The 18,517-nt window shown below is 41.8% G+C and overlaps 1 protein-coding gene across 1 annotated transcript in view; it reads left to right on the top strand.

The window, feature by feature from the left end:
• The window catches only part of mgat4b (alpha-1,3-mannosyl-glycoprotein 4-beta-N-acetylglucosaminyltransferase B), a 53,697-nt gene that overhangs the window by 18,360 nt on the left and 16,820 nt on the right, over window positions 1–18,517 (top strand). The window contains exons 2-4 of the mRNA XM_080502139.1: window positions 12,988–13,167; window positions 13,903–14,046; window positions 16,112–16,245. Of these exons, the coding sequence (XP_080358265.1) occupies window positions 12,988–13,167; window positions 13,903–14,046; window positions 16,112–16,245 (458 nt within the window). The remainder of the gene's footprint in view (window positions 1–12,987; window positions 13,168–13,902; window positions 14,047–16,111; window positions 16,246–18,517) is intronic.

Below are 18,517 nucleotides of genomic sequence, written 5' to 3'. Positions count from 1 at the left end.
AAGAAACCAGGGGAAACGGGAGTGAAATAAATTCAGCTACGGGTAAAATAAGCATAAAGTAAAACCTTGACACCGGCAATAAGAATAACAAAATATGAAAATGTTGAATAAACGCAAAATGGAATCAATAAACTAAAGTTTTTAAAACGGACATGAAATCAATAACACACAAACCTCTATGTGCTGGATTTATTCAGTACGATTCATTTTAGTATCGCAGTAATACACACGTGATCAAACGCATCTTATTTTGTATAATATTCTTCTTTAAGCATTCCTTTTGGGAGGCGGTACTAAACGTGAGGACCCAGATATGAACCCTGAGGAACTCCAGACACGAATGTCTTTGATGTCACGTTTCCACTGATTTTTAGTTATTTATCGAGTTTTTCCACTGGTTTGGTTTGTTGGACTTTCATATCATTTCTTTCTACACTGATTCTGCACGACGCTTATACGGAATTTGCGTTGGGTTTTTATGGACGGTGTCAACAATATTTTATATATTGATCTGTATTTCACAAGATTTTGTCACTTTGTGGCTCTACTTTCTTGCTTGTAATTGTTTTCTGTCATTTTTTTACTAGTTTTGCGGCGATCTGTGATTGTAAAGCTAAAGACTTTCCCCCCTAAAGAACCCCAGCAGCTCTGAACAGGAGATTTTCTGCCTAAACGAGTTTTTTTTTTTTTTCCCTCAGTGTATATCACGCGTTATTATTCCAATTATGAAAATGAAGAGTGTTCGTGACACGCGGCTTTCAAAAGTAAAGGTCGTTGCGCACGTCAAATTAAAACGAGCATTAGCATACAGAGTGCTGACCTCATGAGCTTTTAAAAGCAGCTTGCAGACAGAGTGAGTGCATCTTCTGACATTAATTATTTACTGGCTGTATTAACTTGAGCACGACGCATTCTGCAGAGTCGGCACTTCAACAGGAGCTGCAACATGTTTCTCACACACACACACACACACACACATGCAGATATAACACCTGAGGTACCAACAACAAGCTGCCGATGATCCAGAAATGAGCAGTGAAAAGGAATTGACCGTTTCCTCCCTCCTGTTTTTGGGTTATTTACACTGGTTGTCTAACCAGCGCCGTCTTTCTCACTGGTTTCCCGCAGGTTTGGACTGTGTTTACGTTCCTAAATGGTTTTTAAAGTGTTGCGCTTCGTTCCCACTGGTGTTGTACCCCTTTTTTTGAGCGTTTATGCAGATTTCTCTCTTTTTTTTTTCCATGTTTCCACTGGTTCTTGGTTCTTTTCTGGAGGCTCACGCTGGTTTTAAGCTCCTTTCTGCAGTGTTTACCCTGATTTGTTTATTTTTATGCTATTGCGGAGTGTTTCCATGTGTTTTTTGAGCTCGTCTGGAGTGTTTAGAGCAGTGTTTTTCAACCACTGTGAGATCTAGTCAGGTGAGCCGTGGGAAATTATCCAATTTCACATTTTTTTGTAAAAAAACATTCGCTCTCACAGTGTGTTGCAGAGTAATCATGTATAAATACTCTTCGCCAATAGACTCCCATCTTGTACCAAAGTACTGTGTCAGTGACAGTGATGGAGAAGTTTTTGAAAAGGAAGAATGTGAACCAGGATCTCAGCTCTTCATCCATCAGGTCCAGGTTTCACACTGAGGGAGTCACCATTAAAAAAAGACATTGGGAAATACTTTTTTCTGTATTTACTTGATTCCTGTTGATACAACTTTGATGAGAAATACTTTATATTGTTAATAGAGGCTACAGAGTTTCACATTTTAACATTTTCGGGTGGTGGTGTACCTCCAGAGTTTTCCAAAGACAAAAGTGTGCCTTGGCTCAAAAAGGTTGAAAAACACTGGTTTAGGGCCCTGATGTCTGTTCACACTGGTTCATAACTTTGGAGGACATTGAACTGTGTTTGTCTGATTCTGGACTATATGGCTGTGACGCCATGTCGCTAGATTTCTGGTTGTGTTTACGCCGCTTTTTTGATATTTTGTGCATTTTTGGTGTTCAGACTGGTTTTTCTAACGTTGTGGTTCGTAACAAGTCCTGCAGAACCTCTGGTTTATAGCTTATTCTGTAGACGACGATGACTTCTTCTTCTTCTTCTTCTTCACTGTTCAATGGGTGAAGTTGCACTACCGTCACCTGCTGGTTCCAGCTAGTCCGTATTATTCCTACCGCTGAAAGAAAGAAAGAAAGGAATCTAATCACTTGCCACTTCATGTCATTTTGATGTTTTTCTGCTTCTGTTTGAAGCCTTGTGTCTTTTTACTGTCAATTTTTCCAGAAGTTCAGAGTTTTTAACGTTGGTTTCTGCTCTCGGCTGGTGGGTGGGGGAGGGGTGGAGACATGGGGTGGGGGTGGGGGTGGGGTTTGTCCTGGCCTGGGACCTGCCGGTCTCCTCGGGGCTGCAGGCGTTAATGAGAAGCCAGCAGGTCACATGTGACATAATGAGAGGCGAGGGATGCGGGACCACGGCCGGGATGTGGGAACAGAGCCCAGGATCTGGTTTTGTTTTGTTTTTTTGGTTTTTGCATCTTTTACTTGTGATTTGACTCATTTTGCATTTGTTTCTTTGCAGTTGTTTCACAAGTTTTCACTCATGTTCTTTGGCAGCCTGCTTTTAAATCTTCTCTAATATTCGTGTCATCGAGGTTTTATTTTTGTTGTTTTTTTTAACTTATTTGTTAATTGTATTAGATGCTGAATGTCTTTTAGGTTCAATGAGTTTGTCCCTACAGTTGTTTCGTGTCTTTCTATATTTATGCAAATCTCATGTGTTTCTACTAATTGTGCGCGTCTTGGTGGTTTTCTGGGCTCTCGCAGAGCTTTCAAGTAATTTTTATTTCCACCTTACGTATGTCTGAAGTGCAATCTGCTTTATATTTATTTATTTAATGACTTGAGAAACACATTCGCTGCATTCATCAAAAGATTCTTCCAGACGGCAGGTTAGAAATCTGAGAGTTACCAACATTTCCTGTGGATCGTCACGTGCGTGCTGAATTAGCACGGGCGCTCAAAACAAAGCAGCCGAAAATATGTGTGTGTGTGTGTATGTGTGTGTGGGAGGAAGAGGATGAGGATGAGGAAGATCCAGAGAGGATTCCAGGGTCAGACAGCTGGAGGGAAACGCAGACTGGGTCTGGCGGCTCCGTTCGGATGTTTGACTGGAAATCTTTCGTCTACAGAGCAGCGCCGCCTGTTAGCATGCAGCCTGTCTGCCGGCCTCCTGCTGCCAACTCTGTTACCACGGCAACCGTGTGTGTGTGTGTGTGTGTGTGTGTGTGTGTGTGTGTGTGTGTGTGTGTGTGTGTGTGTGTGTGTGTGTGTGTGTGTGTGTGTGTGTGTGTGTGTGTAGAAATTGACTTGACACACACCATCTCCAATCGCTCAACAATCACACACACACACACACACACACACACACACACACACACACACACACACACACACACACACACACACACACACACAGATGAGGTGAGATGTCCTCCAGACTGTGAAGCGTGTCCTTATCCCGCTCACCGTCACTGCTGTTGCTGATAACACACACACACACACACACACACACACACACACACACACACACACACACACACACACACACACACACACACAGCAGAGATCATTTATAACCTCACACCTTAGATATCGTGGCGTGCGCTCGTTGTCGATGCGACGCCCTCAGAATATAAACTCGTCCCTCCGAGGCTGAAAACACAGATTGTTAAAGCGGCGGCGCCAGCAGAACTGGAGATCAAAGTAAATATCACCTTTTATTAGCCTTTTATTTACCCTGCTAATCCCAGAATGTTTTAAAAACAACAACAACAAAAAATGACCATGAATTAAATGGACTTTTAAAAAGGGGTCAGGTCAGGTGGATTTAGTCCACATTCATGTTTTCTTATATCATTTTTGTAAATCCTGTTAAAAGGAATCCTGAACCAAAATCACATCTTGTCATTTAAAATCTCGACAGTCGATGTGAAACTACCAGTGTTGTGAAAATTATGTTTTAAAGTATAAATATGTCTGTGTAACTCCAATTAGCCTTTTTCTATTGTAGCGGTGATTAGAATTTACCAGAGAGTTTTCAGAATATGTGAGGTTTTTCCTCAATATTTTCTTTTAATTGATGTCGGAACGTAACATTCACTGTAAATAATATTAGTTAAAAATATTTTCTGAAACAATGTGTGTAGATAATATGTTAAATTTAAGACGTGAAGTCATGATTTTCCAATATAATCTGATGTGGAGTTCCTCAGGGATTGTTTCTGGGTCCTCTTTTTTTTTCCACATTACAATTCATGCAGGTTTTATACTCAACAACAAACTGACCATCTTTATGTGTCGAACGTCAGCTTCTCGCGTAAACATGCAGTGTGGCGTTCCTCAGGGTGGAGGTTTGGGCCCTCCTGCAGATTGTGTTTATTTATTTATTTATTAATTTTTATTATTTTATTTTGCAGCATACAGGAGGAAAGACAGAAACAAACCACAACGCGACACACCCAGAGTGATATTTACAAATCCTCACAGTACAGTAAACTCAGTCTGTGATTATTATATTTTTATGTAAACAAAAGAAAATGTCATTTAGAATCTATGACGCAGTTTCTGTTGGACGATCACCAGATTACCAGTAAATGAAGTGGAAAGAACAAACGCGGCAAGTCAACCAAATCTAAAACTCGTGATTTCAGTCGAGGCCAAGTTTTTTTTTTTGCTTTTGGAACAAATACAGGTTTTTTCCAGTCTAATGTTTTTTGGGGGAAATTGAATAAAATGACAATTAAAGAGTCTTTCAGTCGCTGGAATCGCAGCTTGTTTGTCGGTTTAAACACGATGTGGAGTTCCTCAGGGATTAATGCTCGGCCCCCCCCTTTTTATTCATCATTCATACAATCGATTATAATTCGTGTTCCTATTCCCTTCTGGACTTCAGGCTTTGGTTTAGGTTTGGCGTTTCCGTCGGACGAAATGACGCGACGTCGGTGAAACGGGAGAGAGAGAATCTGGGAATCGGCTCCGGATGAACCCGGTGGCAGATTCCCGCTCGTCCCGTCTGGTTTTGTCTCGGCGCTGACCGGAGCTGACAGCTGATATTGAGAGGAAGCGGCATGTGAAAACACGCGAGCGCTGCCAAAGCCGCCCCGGCCCCCGCGCTCTGGCGGCGGGAGTGTGGCGACGGGCGATAATCGGCGGGCGGGCGAGCTTATCGTCTCCCCGGGCCGCCTCGCTCGCCACGCACTCGCCCAGACAAACGGCGCTATTGACTGAAGGCTCAAATGAACACAAATCCACTCGACACATCGACTGAAACCGGAGCGCAGATGCTGTGGGTCCAGCTCTCACACACACACACACACACACACACACACACACACACACACACACACACACTCAGGGTGAAGTCATGCCGTCAGATGACACTCGGCTCTGATCCGGGCCGGCGTACGACCCATCGATCGGACGACGATCTCCGGCAAAGAGCAGCCGCTCTTATTGTGCCGGGGTCGATCGGGCGTCGTACAGACAGGAAGTTAAATACTCCGCTTTATCATTGGACCACATCAAAGCTGAAACTGAAAAGCTAAAAAAAAAAAAAAAGAGCAGATTTGAGCAGGATTCCAGGAATTTGTCCTTAGTATCAAAAACTTGAAATTTGACATAACGATCCAGTCTCACGACGAGCTGGTCGCCCTCCCTGACCTTTGACCTTTAACCCCCCCCCCCCCCCCCCCCCCCCCCCCCCGAAGCTCCTCGAGGCCCCGCGGACACGACAATGTTTCATAAAAGCTCTGCGTTTACGCAGCAACGTTTTGAAAACACTGAAACGGAAGCGGCCGGAAAGCCTGAAAACGATGTAGTTACCATGTAGGGCCACTAGTGGCTGCTGTTGTTTTTTGTTTCTTTTTAACGATATACTATAAATATTAAAAATGGCAAATACACACGTCTGGCCTGGCACATGTACTACATCTGAAAAATGTACGTTCGTTCGTTCGTTCGTTCGTTCGTTCGTTCGTTCGTTCGTTCGTTCGTTCGTTCGTTCTTTCTTTCTTTCTTTCTTTCTTTCTTTCTTTCTTTCTTTCTTTCTTTCTTTCTTTCTTTCTTTCTTTCTTTCTTCTTTCTTTCTTTCTTTCTTTCTTTCTTTCTTTTCTTTCTTTCTTTCTTTCTTTCTTTCTTTCTTTCTTTCTTTCTTTCTTTCTTTCCTGCATGCGTGCGTGCGTGCGTGCTTTCGTTCTTTCTTGCGTGCTTCCTTGCGTGCTTTCTTGCGTTCTTTCTTTCGTGCGTGCTTTCTTTCTTTCTTTCTTTCTTGCGTTCTTTCTTCTTTCTTTCTTGCGTGCGTGCTTTCTTTCTTTCTTTCTTTCTTTCGAGTGGTGGGAATGGTATGGACTAGCAGGAACCACCAGGTGCCAGTGAAGCAGCTTTATGGATGCAAACCGCCGTCAAACAGAAGAAGAAGAAGACATAATGGCTCCAAAACCATCACACGGATGCCAAAGTCTTCTTTCTTTCTTTCTTTCTTTCTTTTTTCCCATTGTTTTGTCTCGCCACTCTAAATCCGTTCTAGATTTGTGCACTGAAGTTCCTCTGTGATTTTCGGGGACGTGGACCGAAGCGCCGTCGCTCCTCAGACGACTCTCATTAGGCCCAAGCGCCGACGTCTGAGCGAATCATTTCCGCTCCAGCCGACTCCGACGAGATACAATCTGAGGGAGCTCGTCACGTCTTTATTATATTAACTTTCCGAGGAGTCGGCGTCCGCCGTCGTCCTTCATTTTTTTCCCGGCAGCCGCGTGACGGATCCTGGTTAAAGTTTCGAACGGACACCTGGCGGCGGTGAAGAACTGAGGGACAGACACACCTGGCGGAGAGCAGACTCCCCCCTCCACCTGTCTGCTCCGAGAGGGAAAGCAAAGCCCTTTAGTTTCTCTTTCATCTATTCGGGCCTTTGTTCTCTTTCAAAGCCCGTTTCTATTCCGCGTCTTGGCCTTTTTCTTTCCAAGCAGCGAAAGATTTTCAACAAACTCCGCGACTCGGTGTCCTCGGGTGCATGAAAAACTGTTGTGCGCTTATTTGCGTTGCCGCGGAAACGGGGCCTCGGTCCTTGAAGCGTCCAGGTACCAGAGCAGTACCGGCAGCAGCCTTGGGGGGGGCGGCAGTGTTCAGGTTGTCGGGGAGTAAGTGTTTTCAACCTCCTCATAAAAACACCAGATTTAGTTTCTCTCCTCAACTTTTATTCGACCTCGTGGAAACAGAGTGATGTCATTATTTTCATGCTCCAGCCTTGACTTGCCAAGTGTGTGTGTGTGTGTGTGTGTGTGTGTGTGTGTGTGTGTGTGTGTGTGTGTGTGTGTGTGTGTGCGCGCATGTGTGTGTGTATGTGTAAGATAATTGACTTCCTTTGACACCACCAGACTGGAAATCACAAGCCGTCACCTGTTTCTTCTCTCCAGCTGTTGCGTCTCGTTCGGGCGACGTTTCGGATGGAAAAGCAGGTCAGAAGTGTCACATGACCGCCGCCCCTCCCCCGCTAACAGACACAAATCTTTAGAAATATTCCCTCCAGTCGGTGGAAGGAGGTGATAATGGCTTTTTCCAGGCAGGTTTTAATGGCGATGGGGTTTTTTTTTGTTTGTTTTTTTCTCACACCAGATGAAATCGTCTCTCTTCTCGCCGCCGCCGTTGAAAAGCTCCGCGTCCACACGACGCCACAGAAACTCCTCGCGCATGTTTTGTGTCACATCATGCTTTTATTGTTGAAACACTTAAAAGACATGGGGTCGGTTCCTCAGTCTATCTTGGCAGCAGCGTGTCGTTTTGTGGGACTGCAGTAAACATTTACAGGCACAAGCCGAAGGCTTCGTTCGTTTTCGCTGCTTATTGACTGGCGCTGCAGTCTGTTAAGTGGTTTTCCTCTCCTTGTTTCTGAGCTGCTCTGTGGCTTTTTTTGTTTTTTTTTGTGTTGTTTTTTTTGTTCGGTCCATAACGAAGCGTCCTTAACGCCGCCGCGGGACCACGACCGTCCCATCCTGTGGCGTTCGGCTGACTCCGCAGCTCGCGCTTCCTTCCCGCCTCTCTTTTCTCTCGTAAACACTTCAACTCTGAGTCAGCAGGTAGAGCAACACTTTCCTGTCCTCCGTCCCCCGTCCCCCATCCCCCGTCCCCCGTCCAGTCCACACATCCTGTTTGACATTTCACCACGGGGGGGGGAGCAGAACGTCTACACTGATCACCGCAATCCCATTTCTTCATTCCAAAAATAACGTGACGGAAAATGTTCAAAGAAAATCACTGGTTCTTTAAGGTTCTCACAAACGTCCAACGTCATTTATCTTCATAATTTTTTATTAAAATGTTCCCATATCATATATTTTTAGTGTTAATAGACAGTTAATATCTTTTATAGTATGTTTGTTTTCATCTGCGCTTATTGTATCTATGATTTTAACTAATTTTCGTGAAAAAAAATTCCCTCCCCTGAATTCCATCAAATTTTCAGCGATGACTCGTCGTCACCCGAGGAACAGTCGATTCGATTTTAAGACGTTAGCGACGAATAAATCCCCCAAAAATTTTCAAAAAAACAGTTTTTATTAAAATGTTCCCATATCATTTATTTTTAGTGTTGATAAACAGTTATAATTTTTTCTATTTCTATTTCATTATGTTTGTTTTCATCTGCACATATTTATTTATTTATGTTTGTAAGTATATACCAACTTTTCGTGAATAAAAACCCTCCTCCAAATTCCATCACATTTTCAGCAATGACTCGCCGTCACCCGAGGAACAGTCGATTCGATTTTGAGACGTTAACGACGAATAAATCTCCCCAAAAATGTTCCATACAAAGCGGACGAGAGAGGGAGAAGGAGATCAGCGTCTGTTGCCATGGAGACGCTCCCTGCTCGGTGTTTCACACGGTGATGCAGCTCACTGAGCTACCGAGTTAGCATCGATGTGAGCTAATTGCTACCATGAAGTCTTAATTGAGAAGAATGTTCCAATTGGTTAACAAACTGCAGTTTTTAAAACTATTCCAACACGTGTTCACAGACATTGTTGGAAAAAGGAGTGAGAAGAAGTATGAAACTTTTTTAATTTCCCATCTCTTATTGCCTATTCTGTAGTTTATACACAGATATCCTTATCATTACATAATACAGCTATATAAATATATAGCATATATACTTTTTAAAATATCTATATAAATATAGAATTACAAAAATATACTACATACATATCCTTATATATATATTAATTTTTTTTAAACAACTATCCCCATAAATAAACATATACCATATATTTAGTTGCAATCTAACAATCAACACTAATATATTTAGAAACTGTTCTATTTATCGAGACATACGTCCTCTTCTATTACTATAGTTTTTTACTTTTTGAGTATCTGAGTATTTTTGAGTATTTTTTTGTTGTTGCTCCTTAGAACTTATTATACTTTATTATAGTTTGTGATTTTTATCTTATTTTTTAGTCCTATTTTTTTAATCTACTTATTATTACTCTTACTGTAAATATTTGTTGGTCCTTAGGGTTCTTGAAAGTCATTGTATATAAGATACCTCTATTCTTACCTAACTGTTTGTACATTTCTTGTCTTTCCTACTACTGAGTGTCCTTAAGAGCAGAATGTAACAAAATTTTTCCATTGTGAGATCAATAAAGGCTTATCTTATCTTATCTTATCTTATCTGAAGAATCCGAGTCACTTCACCTCAAACTATAATTAGACTAATTATCTTGTTTTTTTTGTTGTTTTTTTTTTTACTTTCAGGAGAAAACTTTTTCTATTTTCTACTTTCATGTCACATTAAAATTCAGCAATGGCCTTTTTGTCCTTTGCTGCCGTCTTCTATTCTGCGACCACTAGATGTCGCCACAAACCAGCCTCATGTCAGGTGACCAAATTCTAATTGGTATTGAATAATTGAATTAAAATAATGAACATTTTTCGGGACCAAACAAATGAATGAAGCATTTTGTGACGCGTCGACCACGTGGAACACGCGGAACACGCGGAACACACAAACCGACCTCAGCACGTGGAACTGCCTCTTCCAATGTGAAGCTCTTCCCCCATTAACACGCCATTGTGAGGATCATAAAGCATTTTGTGTTCGGTGGACGTGCAGCTGCAACAGCCTGACTGCTGCAGGAAGAAGATTATTTCATCAGAGCAGATAAATAACTGGGCAGGAGCATCATTAAAAACTCATCAGTGAGGGGCGGGGGGGCGGTGGGGGGATGGGGGAGGGGGGGGGGGGCGCTCATAAATTCACTACAGTTATCAGCCAAGCAGATGTGACTATTGTGCTCCATTAATGAGGGTTTAGAGGAATAATTACAGTCGGAGCAGAGAGTGTGACTGTGTTTTAACTTCTGCTTTTCCTGCTATTAACGCGCAGCTGGCAGACGAAAAGCAGCGCGACACACACACACACACACACACACACACACACACACACACACACACACACACACACACACACACACACACACACACACACGCAACCTTGGGAGGAAACTGGATTATCTGAAGGAACAAGTCTCACCTGCACAATCCCACAAATAAGTGGCTGCGGTCAGTTTTTGTCAGTTAAGTTATTGTGTAACAGAGTGAAATACAAGGCGTGTGGCGCCCTCTGGTGGTGATTGTAAAATATGACCATTGCAATGTTGGCGGGAAATAAAATGATGCAGTATAGGAAATTGAAAAATATGATTCATTTAGAAAAAAATAATCGATCTATCTATATTTCTCTATATCTATCAATCTATCTATCTATATTGCTCTTTATCTGTCGATCTATCTATATTTCTCTATATCTATCAATCTATCTATCTATATTGCTCTTTATCTGTCGATCTATCTATATTTCTCTATATCTATCTATCTATATGCTCTTTATCTATCGATCTATCTATATTTCTCTATATCTATCAATCTATCTATCTATATTGTTCTTTATCTGTCGATCTATCTATATTTCTCTATATCTACCTATCTATCTATATTGCTCTATATCTATCAATCTATATTTCTCTATATCAATCTATCTATCTATATTGCTCTATATCTATCAATCTATCTATCTATATTTCTCTATATCAATCTATCTATATTTTTCTATATCTATCTATCTATATATCTCAGAGGATCTGGGATAAATGGCTTGAAGCCACTGAAAATGCAACTTTTTGAAAATGCTCTGGTTCTGCACATGCTCAGTAGACGAGACGGACAATAAGAACAATATTTCCTCCAGCGTAACATGACTCCCCGCCCTTACTCTCCTGGAGACTTGGTGCTTTTATTTTGACAGTGACGGCAATAATAATAATAATAATCCAGCCCGGTGGTTTGTCCTGCTGTTGTTAACGTTTAGAGCTCGTTGTTCTCTGCTTGTGTGGTTTCATTACGAAAACAAACAACAGCACCCTCTAGTGGCCTCAACGTGAGAACTACATCATTTTCAGCGTTTCCGCCATTTTCCATGTAAAAAAAAAAAAAAGAGTCTGGCAGGATTCACTCGGCGTCCTTTTGTTTTATTTGCTGCTTGTTCTTGTGGTGAGTTATCGGTATAGAAATCTACAAAGTGAAGACATGAACCGACACTGTATTTACTGTCCAACACAGTGGATCTGTTTTATGGAGAAAAAAACAGACTATACAGTGGGTGATCTGTCACGGCGAGCTGTCTGTCGATGTTGTCACTTCCTGTTCAGTGAGTGATGTTCCCCAGCGGGGGGTCTGGGTAAAGTGAGCGGCGGCGGCGGCAGCCAGCGGGGGATTAATGCAGATTTACCTTCACAGGGCCTGAGAGGCAGCAGATGAAGGATTTAATGTCTCAGTTTCATGTTTTTTACTCAGATTATGTCCTTTTTTTCAATCTCTCTCTCTCTTCTCTCTCTCTCTCTCTCTCTCTCTCTCTCTCCACCTGTTGATGATGACACACATTCCTGCCGTTATGAGTAATCCCGTCAAGCGCCGTCTGCCGTTTGCAAAATGTGCAGCGTAATAAAACATGAACATTCCCCCGTTGGTTAAATATGCATCGTCTTTACCGGCTGGAGATTTTAAAAAATCAGGCCGCGGATTAATTTTACACACATTAGATAAAAAAAAAAAAAAAACACTTTATATTACATTACATGTGTGTTGTGTCAAAATACACCTTATATTTAGTTAGATTACAACGACACAAGACTTTTCATTTTCATTTCATTTTCAAAGTGTAGGAAGAAGAAAACTTATCAAATCCTAAAAGTTCTCCACTATATATTAATTTGACCTGTGTAAGGAATAATTAGTATTATATATGTAAATATATCAGTAAGAATGTTATCTAATATAGAACACATAGACAGATATACATATGTATATGTATATATGTGTGTGTGTGTATATATGTATGTATATATATACATATATATATATATATACATATATATGCATGTATATGTGTGTACATGTAAATACAACAGTAAGAATGAATCTAATATAGAAGACCTATATATGTGCGTATATATACTGCATAAACACACACACATACATATGTCTTCTATATTAGATTCATTCTTACTGTTGTATTTACAACAGTAAGTATATAAAATAAAAGAAATATATAGAAATAGAAATAGAAAAAAATATATATATATACGCGTGTCAAGTTTTGACGTATTAATTGAGACTGTGCTCCCTCCCCAACATGCTTGTTCACACCCAAACCCAACAGAACATATATAAAACCACAATGTGTATGTTCTGCGTATCGACGTCACCATGACGATGAATTTAAGATAAATTGCGCCGCCACGTATAACCGTATAACCGCAGCAACGTTGTAGCAGTTGTCGCAGCTGGAGTCTCACTGACGGAGGAGATTTTCCTCCTGGTACAAAGAGATGAAGGTTTATTGATGAGAGTTCCCTCCACCCTCCTCCACCCCCCCTGCAGGAGATGTGGTGGACATCTACCAGCGGGAGTTCCTGGCGCTGAGGGAGCGCCTCCACTCGGCGGAGCAGGAGAACCTGCGGCGCTCCAAGGAGCTGAACCTGGTCCTGGAGGAGATCAAGAGGGCCATCGCCGAGAAGCAGGCGCTGCGGGACATCAACCGCACCTGGAGCAGCCTCTCCGGTGAGCTGCTGTTCAACACAACTTTATTGATACAGCACCAAACACAACACGGTCATTGTGAGGCGCTTTTAACAGAGGAAAGACAAGGAAAAAAACTAAACAACAACGATAAATTAAAAAACACATCTCCTTAGTAAAGAAACTGACTCTTACTTTTTTTTTTCTGGAATCTAAAATCACTGTTATTTGGGTTTTTTTTTCAAATTTTGTCAACACGGACAAACAAAGACGGTTTATCCTGAACAAATGTAGTTGAAATTAACATAAGAAAGAAATAGGAGAAATAAGAAAAATAAGAATGAAAGATAAATAAAGAATGTAAAAGGGAAAAGGGTAACATCCTGTTTTTTCCTATATACACACGATGTACACACATATGTGCATTCTCACACTTTAAAAATTAAATAAACAATTCCAATAAAATAAACAATTAAATAAAAATAAACAAAAACAAGGGGGGTAAAAAAAAGAACAACAAAAAAACCAGACGGAACAGTAATAATTGATATTACTGTATATATAGATTTATATATTAGTTGAATTAGTTTGAGTTGTCTGTCGCGACCCGGTTCCTGAAAAAAAGGTCAATTTTTTCCAGGTTTGATGGAGGTTACATGGTGGAGGTTAGATGGTGGGGGTTAGGTGGTGGAGGTTAGACGGAGGTGAGAAGGAGGTTAGGAGGTGGAGGTGAGAAGGTGGAGGTTCCGTGGTCACTCAGTGTGTTTTGCTCCACAGAGGAAACCAGGCTGAAGCTGTGGAACGTGAGCAGCAGCAAGAACGTCCTGCAGCTTCCCTCCATCTTCCACCACCTTCCTCACCTGCTGAACCGCGAAGACAGTCTGCAGCCGGCCGTGCACCTGGGCCAGGGCCGCACCGGAGGTACACACACACACACACACACACACACACACACACACACACACACACACACACACACTAGGACTGGTGGGGCTGCATCTTCTTCAGCGTTTCCGCCGTTCTCACAATGTTGCCGTGTGAACGTGAAACTTTTCCGAAACGAAAACATAAAGGTGTTGCTGTTTTCAGCTGAGACGTCGTCATGGAAACAGGACCCTCGTCAAAAAGCGCCATTGAAATTTTTTGGCGTTTTTCTGATACGGTTCAGTTGCAAAAGTCGTTCCTGTTTTTAAAAAAAAAAAACAAAAACAAAAAACCAACAACAAAAAAACAACAACAAAAAACAACGATGGTGACGTGTTCGTCCAGAAGGCCGTTTTAAGGCAGGAAGCTCCACCCAGGCTGACGTTCCTGCTCCACCTCTCACCCCCTGGGGGGGGGGGGGGGGCAACAGCAGGGGGGCGAACGCTAAACGGGGGGGGGGGCAAACAAAACAACAACAAAACAAACCAAAACAGTCCCTGTGTTGACCTGCAAAAACCCCCGTGACTGAACCAGCAACCCCGGAACAGTGCACCTTCCCTGCAGCAACACCACCCCACCCCCACCCCCACCCCCCCCCTACTGATGCACCCAACACACCCCGGAGAGTAAAATAAACAGCTCTGAGCTCCACAGCTGACCAAGGTCACTGCATAGCTGTGTGTGTGTGTGTGTGTGTGTGTGTCTGTGTGTGTGTGTGTGTGTGTGTGTCTGTGTGTGTGTGTGTGTGTGTGTGTGTGTGTGTGTGTGTGTCAAGTCTCATTTATTTATCAAGATTTTATTCTGCTTACTAAACCGTTTTCTGACAAGGCTGCTTCACTGAATCTAGAGAAAACTGGAGGGAACAAACACATCACACTGTGTGTGTGTGTGTGTGTGTGTGTGTGTGTGTGTGTGTGTGTGTGTGTGTGTGTGTGTGTGTGTGTGTGTGTGTGTGTGTGTGTGTGTGTGTGTGTGTGTGTGTGTGTGTGTGTGTGTGTGTGTGTGTGTGTGTGTGTGTGTGTGTGTGTTGGCTGTCGGGTTACACAACATGTAATATCCTGTAAACATGAAATAATGTCAGTATCCAGGGATTTCTTCCCTCACATGTCAATAATGTGTTTTAGCCAGTTTGAATATCAATCATGATTCTTGATCATCAAAGATATTAATTAATTAATTATTTTATTAAAAATGGAATCTGACATGCGTCTGGTAAAGTTCGGGGGCGAAACACAGATTTAACAGCAAACGACTGCCGGCTGGTTTAAATCAGACTAATAAGATATTCTAAACAATAATTCTGGAATTTGAATAAATAGTTAAATTCATTAATAATTAACAAAATTAATGGCGAAACCTCAAGAATTTTGTTCTTGACAGTTCTTGACATTTCATTTGTCTCTGTTTTATTTAACAAAATAAAACAAAAACAGGAAGCGTTTGGCTCCAGACCGGCTGGAAATCTTCTTCACTCTCAAAGTCATTTTTTTTCGATGTTACTTGTTGTTCTTAATTGAAAAGGGTTCCTATCGTTCAACCTGTTTTATTTTGGCGGTCGTGGTTCAGTCTATTTCCTGCTCGGATTGGTCTATTAACTGAACTTCCCACAGATTGCTTTTTTATTTCTTCTGTATGTGTTCATACGACTTTGTACACAATGATAATGTAGTATAATCATTTTGAAGGACTTTTATTTTAAGTAAAAAAAGCAAATCAGGTAAGAGAGTTGTTTTTTTGTTGTTGTTGTTTTTTTAATTACCAAGATGAAGGTCAAAGTTAAGAGCTTCTCAAAAGTGTCCCAACGGGTCAATGAAGCTAAAACAACATTTTAAACTCCATAAAGTGCATTCGAGGAGGATTTAGTCTTTATTTACTGGAAACGCTTCTTCTTCTTCCTCCCAGATCTTCTCTTTTGGCCTCCGGCTGCGACTGTTTGCTGTAAACGTGTCGCAGTCCCAGTTCAGCACACAGCCTGCGGCTCCGTCTATGTGCTGGGTGTTAATGCTGCACTGCTCCCTGTGTGTGTGTGTGTGTGTGTGTGTGTGTGTGTGTGTGTGTGTAGTCTCCATAGTGATGGGGGTCCCCAGTGTGAAGAGGGAGGTCCACTCCTACCTGACCGACACACTCAGCTCCCTGATGTCCGAGCTCAGCGCCGCCGAGAAGGACGACTGTGTCATCGTGGTTCTCATCGCTGAGGTCAGTGTGTGTGTGTGTGTGTGTGTGTGTGTGTGTAAGAGTGTGTGTGAGAATGTGTGTGTGTCGTGGGTCATATCCATCCAGAGTCGTTTCCTCCAGAGCCCCTCCATTAGAAGCTGAACTCAGGATCCTCAGGAAATGAAAAAAATAACAGGGATTTTTATCTCGAAGACGTCAAATCAAACTTCATCTTGGTGTCTCTCAGGTGAGAGTCTCAGGTGAGAGTTTGAGACCTGAGAGTTTCAGGTGAGAGTCAAAAATGTATTAACAAAAAGTTTATTTAATCGCGGGTTTTCATCAACTGACAATGACAGACACCGTCATAACAATCCAACTTGGTGGTTTTATTTTGACAGTCACCGTAATAACAGTCCAATTTGGTGGTTTAATTTTGACAGTCACCGTCAGAACAATCCAACTTGGTGGTTTTATTTTGACAGTCACCATAATAACAGTCCAACTTGGTGGTTTTATTTTGACAGCCACCGTAATAACAATCCAACTTGGTGGTTTTATTTTGACAGTCACCGTAATGACAGTCCAACTTGGTGGTTTTATTTTGACAGTCACCGTAATACCAGTCCAACTTGGTGGTTTTATTTTGACAGTCACCGTAATGACAGTCCAACTTGGTGGTTTTATTTTGACAGTCACCGTAATGACAGTCCAACTTGGTGGTTTTATTTTGACAGTCACCGTAATACCAGTCCAACTTGGTGGTTTTATTTTGACAGTCACCGTAATACCAGTCCAACTTGGTGGTTTTATTTTGACAGTCACCGTAACAACAATCCAACTTGGTGGTTTTATTTTGACAGTCACCGTAATAACAATCCAACTTGGTGGTTTTATTTTGACAGTCACCGTAATGACAGTCCAACTTGGTGGTTTTATTTTGACAGTCACCGTAATGACAGTCCAACTTGGTGGTTTTATTTTGACAGTCACCGTAATACCAGTCCAACTTGGTGGTTTTATTTTGACAGTCACCGTAATAACAGTCCAACTTGGTGGTTTTATTTTGACAGTCACCGTAATGACAGTCCAACTTGGTGGTTTTATTTTGACAGTCACCGTAATAACAATCCAACTTGGTGGTTTTATTTTGACAGTCACCATAATAACAATCCAACTTGGTGGTTTTATTTTGACAGTCACCATCAAAACGATCCAACTTGGTGGTTTTATTTTGACAGTCACCTTCATAGCAATCCAACTTGGTGATTTTATTTTGACAGTCACCATTATAACAATCAAACCCCCTCGTCTGTTTATAGGAAGTGTTTCTTGTAGTTAATATTTATATCGTGTTTTTCTCTGAGTTCTTGTGTAGATTTCGTTACACCAACAGCAGCCACTAGTGGCCGCACATGAAAACTACGTCTTTCTGCAGTTTTCCGTGTGACCAGACGCCGTTATACCTTGTAAACGTGAAACTTTAGTGAAGCGAACGGGACTCCGGCCTCCCGGCGGCGTTCCGCCGTCTTTCTCTCCTCCATTTGTACGTTTCACTGATTTTTACACGTTTCTTTTCTTGTTCTCTCGTTTCCCTCGTCTGTTCGGCAGCGTCCTCTCAGTTTGTAAGTCAGAATTCTTTTTTCATTTTTTTTCCTCCGGGCTGATAAAATATTTAACATCCTCTCTTGGTTTTTGTTTTTTTTGTTTTTTTGTTTTTCTTTAAATGCGACAGAGTTCAGCTTTGTTTTGCGTCGTCACTGAATTCAGTCCGAATCAAACATTAAAGCCGAGCGCCGCCGCTCCGGGGTCACCGGGTTCGGACGGATCGCGGAATCCGTCGTTTTGTGCCGACGATCGAGGAGCGGCAAAAACACTTAAGAGCTTTTAAAGTGGAGGGATGTGTCGCCGTGAATATTGCATGACGGAGGCGTGTTGTGATGGAGGGAGCAGGAGAACGGTGGAGGTGGAGGTGGGGGCGGCAACAAACCCTCCGCTGGCCCCGTCTTTTCATGTACGGCCACTAGTGGGTGCTGTCGCCACACACACATGAAGCAGAGAATAAAATGTTGTAAATGTAAACAAGGCGTCTCTCAACTTGGTGAAATAGAATGAAGAGTTTTCACTCAGTCGATTGTCAGAATAATAATAAAAATAACTGGAATCACAATGAAATAATTACAGCAATTGATTGTGATTAATATGTTTGTGGACCTTAAACCTTTTGAAAAATTATTTACAATAAACAATATCACATGGAAATCCTATTAAAAGTGAAGAAATAATTATTATTATTATATTTATTTCCACCAATAAA

Source organism: Blennius ocellaris (genome assembly GCF_963422515.1).
Source record: "Blennius ocellaris genome assembly, chromosome: 9".
NCBI classification, from domain to species: Eukaryota; Metazoa; Chordata; class Actinopteri; order Blenniiformes; family Blenniidae; genus Blennius; species Blennius ocellaris.
Note: the sequence above shows the minus strand (reverse complement) of the source record. Positions and strands in the feature narration are given on the sequence as shown.